The 5,594-nt window shown below is 44.3% G+C and overlaps 1 protein-coding gene across 1 annotated transcript; it reads left to right on the top strand.

The window, feature by feature from the left end:
• The first annotated feature begins 707 nt into the window (after nucleotides 1–707).
• s1pr3a (sphingosine-1-phosphate receptor 3a) lies at nucleotides 708–4,135 on the top strand. Its single transcript, XM_076278355.1, has 2 exons — nucleotides 708–926; nucleotides 1,673–4,135. Exon 2 carries the CDS (start codon nucleotides 1,805–1,807, stop codon nucleotides 2,990–2,992), a length of 1,188 nt encoding a protein of 395 aa, XP_076134470.1. The 5' UTR covers nucleotides 708–926; nucleotides 1,673–1,804; the 3' UTR covers nucleotides 2,993–4,135.
• Nucleotides 4,136–5,594: the final 1,459 nt, after the last annotated feature.

Here is a 5,594-nt window from a genome sequence, read left to right as displayed (position 1 = left end):
TTATGGCCTGGTTCCAATTCAAATGTAACAATCTTGTTTGATCATGAAGATGCTTTGACATGCATAAGTGGGACATTAAAGAAAGAAAGAAAGAAAGAAAGAAAGAAAGAAAGAAAGAAAGAAAGAAAGAAAGAAAGAAAGAAAATGTACTCTAATCAATTATGCCAGCTATGTTGTTTAAGCCAACAACATAGCTTGCTGTCTATGTTATATATTAGCAGTTCTCTTCTGACAACCAAAAATCTCTTTATCATGTCAGAACAAACTGGCCGACTAGACAGGTAATTCCTGGTTTGTAAAACAAACATGTTACTGCATGAGCAACTACACAAGAATAATCCACTCAGGGTCATTATTAAAGTGACACCTCACTGTGTAAGTAGGTGTCACTGAAGGATGACACGCAAGTTTCCTTCAAAACAAGCCAGGCTCAATGATACACATTTCTCTATGACACCATTATATTAGGCTAGGCTACTGTTTAACTTCTTTTTTTATTGATGAATAACTGATGACCATAGCCTGTCCACTCTAAGATATTGTAGTTGATGTGATGGCCAACGCTGGAACATAAACGATATACTGCAGGCCTATGCACTCAGGATCGTAGTAGGGTAAGTCTACCAACTCCTGAAAACCCGCCCCGAGTAAAGGTTGGGCTTGAAGTTCAGCAGCGAGACTTGTGATGCTCTAGGCGAGCGAGTTAATCACAAGATGAGCTATGCGAAGGAAGGCATTATTCTCTTACCGTGATATAATGTATGTAGAGACAAAGACACTGATTAAAATGTGTGAGCGGTGTTAACAGAGTTAACTGAGAACATAGTCTGAGAGTGGGAAGCGCTTCCATTTTGAAATATGAAGAGACCTTTTGAGTCGCTTGTAAAGGAACGTTCTGCTTCGGGATGTGATGAATCGGCACAAAGGTAAATATTTTCCTAAAACAGTGAACTTTCAATGAACTAAAATAACAAATAGGCTACATAGGCTATGCAAATCTTAAGAAGCCCTTAAGCTAAAATCATCATAGTTTTTTCCCCGAAATAGCCTATATAGCCTACTTTGCCATAAACTAATAGGCTAGCATAATCACTTCGAAACATTTAGTTAATTGATTGTGCTAGACTACTAAACGTAGTGAATCATTTGGTATGTTAGTCCAACGAATTGTGCTGATGTGTTTTCCTGGTGAACTCTTCAGAGGCAATGATTTCTAGGTAGGGAGTTCATTCTGATGTTCTAAATAATTTGATTAAAAAAAAAAACATCCATAGCCTACTCAGTCGCAGACATTATCCGCAGACATTCCAATGTTTTGTGAATTCTTAAGATCTAATTTAGCAACAATCTGCAGTGTCTTCAAAGAAGATGTAACTAGTCCTCACACACAGTCAGTTTTCATAGTAGAAAGTTATTCCTGTTTGAATGGATGTAATGTCATTCATTGTGTGGACTGCTGAAGAAAAGTCATTTGGCGACTAAGTTTGTGATAAATGTGTATTTTTTCATAGGCTCACTTTATGTTGGCATATAGCCTACTGTAGGCTATATTTTACTGTTAAACACCTCCCGTTTCAGAGTCTGTAACATTTGATGGACTTAAAGGACTTGATGGAACTATGTAGTAATTTGATTTTTTTTATATGTATGTCAATGTGATTATTCTTTGCAGAACTTTTAAAGATCTGGTGTGGTGCAAGAGCTGAGGGATGATATCTCATAGCAAAGGGTTCTACGGCTCAGCTGTCTTTAGAAAGTTTCCTGTCATCGCCCCCTAGTGTGTGATCTGAAGAAGTGTCCTGCAATGGATAATAGCATCGAGCCAGGCATGAACTGGGAGATCGTGACCCACTACAACCACTCAGGCAAGTGGATCCGGCCGCGCAGCGTGGGGATCTGCAAGATGGCCGTCCTGATCCTGATCTGCGCTCTGATCGTCTTGGAGAACGTGACGGTGCTGCTGGCGCTGTGGCGCAACAAGCGCTTTCACAGCCGCATGTACTTCCTCATCGGCAACCTGGCACTGTCCGATATGCTGGCAGGCGTGGCGTACGCCGTCAACATCTTCACCTCGGGCCGCAACACCTTTTTCCTGAAGCCCTGGCAGTGGCTGGCGCGGGAAGGCAGCATGTTCGTGGCCCTGAGCGCTTCCACCTTCAGCCTGCTGGCCATTGGCATCGAGCGGCACATGACCATGGTGCGCCTGCGTCCGTGCGAGGCGGCTGGCCGCGGCCGTCTCCTGGGCCTGCTGGGCGCCTGCTGGCTGGTGTCGGTGCTGCTGAGTGCCTTGCCCAGCCTGGGCTGGAACTGCCGTGGGCAGCTGGGCGCCTGCTCCACCGTCCTGCCGCTCTACGCCAAGAGCTACGTGGCCTTCTGCATCAGCGTCTTCAGCGCGCTGCTGCTGGCCATCGTCATCCTCTACATCCGCATCTACAGGCTGGTGACGTCCAGCGGGCGACGGGTGAGCGGGCGGCCGTCGGAGCGGGCGCTGGCGCTCTTGCGGACGGTGGTGATCGTGCTGGGCGTGTTCGTAGTGTGCTGGACGCCGCTCTTCTCGCTGCTGCTGGTGGACGTGGGCTGCTCGCCGCAGCGCTGCCCGCTCCTCTACGAGGTGGACTGGTTCATCGCGCTGGCCGTGCTCAACTCGGCACTCAACCCGCTCATCTACACACTGTCCAGCCGCGAGATGCGCGCCGCCTTCTTCCGCCTGATCTGCTGTTGCGGCTGCCAGTCTTCGCTAGAGCCGCCACCGCCCACCGTGCCTGGTCTCAACATCCCCGGCACACCCATCCCCACCATGGAGAACAGCAAGTCCAGCATCGGGCCGGCCAAATCGACGCTCCTCAGAGGCAAGGTCCCTACGCCCCAGAACTCGCACCATCAGCCCCCAGACCCTCCACCCTCTGGTACTCCCGCGCGCACCGGCAAGGGTGACCTTCTCTCAGTGGTCCTTGTCAAAGCTGGCGCCTTGCCCTCTCTGGGAAAATTATGACTCCAAGGTCAGCAGACTTTCACTGTTAATCGACTTGTTATGGTACCTGTGATTCCACAGCGTTTGGTGGGACCGAGGATGCGGAGGACAGTCGGAGGGAGGGGGGGGGGGTGTCTTGATCCTGTGGAGATGTTGATTTGACTCATGGAGGTGTGGATGATTCTGCAACTTAGACGCCATGGAAGGTCAGTGCTGTCTTTCTACCAGAGACAAGAGATGCAGCAGGACTTGTGATGCTCATTCATAATAAGGGCTCAAGAGTCATAAGAACTGGCTGGGGTCAGGGGTACTGTTCTGAATGGCTCGGAAGGGTACAGACTTGAACTCAGCTCAACTCAGTATGTAGCCACTATGTTTGTGCATTAACCAGCATTGGAACGGAGGAACTAATTCACAGCACTAGACTATATAAGCACTGAACTGTTTTCAGAAGAAAGGAGTTCTGGAATTCATTGCATCGCCAAAATGCATCTCAATACAAGACTTCAGATCAAAGACCAAGCATAAGGCATTTGAAAAACAGCCTATGTTGGCTCTTGCATCAAACACTCAAAGAAGAATTATACAAAGCTCTGGGGTATTCAGCAGATTTCTGATTCATTTTGAGTTAAAATCTCAGATAGGCCAGTTACACAGACATTGATTACGCCTGGTCCCAGACTAAAAGCTCTCTTTTCAGTGGAGAACTAAATAGAAGGTCTCTTATAGTCGAGGACCAGGCTTAATCTTTGTCCTGGAAACTGTTCTGGGTGAGCAGTTAAGCCTTTGCCACGAGTTTGTACATCTTTGAACATGCAACACAGCCTTCATTTGAGTGGGCTCCAGGGTTAACTACAGATGCACCTTGTAACAAAATGTACACAATTAGAGGAGCTAAATGCATGTATTTGCCTTACCTATACCACAGCATATTTATTTTACCTGAGGATAAAAACTGTCAGTATTATTCAAATATTTTAATCCACTATAATGGTACAGCAAACTTAAGTAAAAAAATAAAATAAAGTGTTTCTGAGATGAGTGTGAGATAAATAAGGATAAATATTACTCTACTCACACCCTGGACTCTAATTTAAATGAAAGGCAAAGTGCAAAGTCTAAATAAAGTTAATTTAATAACTTTATATAATAATAATTTAATAACCTATATCTATATTTGGTAGCATGAACAAGATTGATAGCACAAACATCAGTGGGCCCTATCGTGTACCCGGCGCAAGGTGCGCAAGGATTATTCTTATCTTAATAAAGTGAGGAATTTTTCGGGCAGTTGTCTACACATACCCAACCCCTACCGTGGCAAAACGTTGACATGTGAATACATTAAGCCAATCATGTGTTGTAATCTCGCCGCTGGAGCAAGATTGGTGACGTGCCTTGGCACACGCATTTCTACCGAAAAAGATGCTCGATAAGTGCCCAAAAAGCGTTGCAATATGGCCGCCGAGTGGAGGGACTTGCCTAAAAGGACTTTGTTTATAGCGAAAGGCGCATATAAAGCACAGCTGAAGGCGCACTGTCACTGGATGTAAGCAGCAACTCCTCTGCAGGATAAATATCTTTTTTATTCAGTCATTCAAACATTAATGGATTAAGTGTTGCTTTTTTCAGGCTATATTTTCGATGGTAAGCCCTTGTCAGTCAATAGTGAAAGTACAGTAATTAACTGTTTTTGTCGTTGACTATGAGACCACGGTGAAGTTAGTTTCACTTATGAGTTCAAATAATAAGAGTGCAGATGCATGTAGGCTATACTCTGCTTGTCAAGGTTTAGTGGAATCCCTGTTCCATACGGTCTCACATGCAAGCAGATTCCTTCAAATGCGCCGGTGACTATCAAAATACCGATGCACTGTTTGAAATTGCGCTGCTTGCAGTTAAAGGGAATGACAGATGTTTCTGATCGCCAAAATAGGGCCCAATGTGTCAGGTTATTGCTCCCACATGCCACACGATAAGATCATTTAAGGTCAGACACGAGGCACTTTGCTTGTTGTCCTTTGACCATGCACTTTGCCCATAATTTAAATTAGAGCCCCCTGTCTTACTATCGGTTGGCTCTCACACGTTGCACGTTCAGTTTATAGGGTCACACTCTCCAAAATAACTGTAGAGAATTGAGAAATGTTAATTAGATTGAGCATCAAGAGTGTTAATGTTGAAATGACTGAAATATGAATTGTGAAGTATAGTGTAACTGGTAAAGTGTTATTCAGACAAGGGCGAGTGCCTGAAAACAGATTGCAATGATGATCATAAAATAAATAAAACTTGAATCTTATGTCCAATGGCTGATATGCCATAGTGTTTTTGTTTTTGTATAATTGTGTAATTAGATAAAATATGATATGATTACCGAATTATTTTTTATCAATATTCAGTCTGATAAATATGTCATAGTCATAAATATTAATTATGCTTTTGTTTTATCAGTAATTATATGATATCCTCTGTGGATTTTATTTTAGGAGGGACAATTAATTTCTGGATGGACAATTTGCTATTTCGAGTCCGTTTTGCTTTGGGTAAAAGTGTAAAAGTGTCTACTAAACAGGGACGGACTGGGACAAAAAACGGCCCTGGCATTTTTGGCCCAACTGGC

The sequence above is a fragment of the Alosa pseudoharengus genome, unplaced genomic scaffold (assembly GCF_046254945.1).
Source record: "Alosa pseudoharengus isolate Yale_2024_CS ecotype anadromous, Long Island Sound unplaced genomic scaffold, YU_APseudo_1.1 YU_APseudo_1.1_scf_11, whole genome shotgun sequence".
Taxonomy (NCBI): Eukaryota; Metazoa; Chordata; class Actinopteri; order Clupeiformes; family Clupeidae; genus Alosa; species Alosa pseudoharengus.
The sequence above is the reverse complement of the archived record's forward strand: the minus strand, read 5'-3'. Positions and strand labels throughout refer to the sequence as shown.

What these genes read in the sequence shown, in the direction of transcription:
- s1pr3a (XM_076278355.1), top strand. Translation starts at nt 1,805, where the DNA reads ATGGATAATAGCATCGAGCCAGGCATGAACTGGGAGATCGTGACCCAC.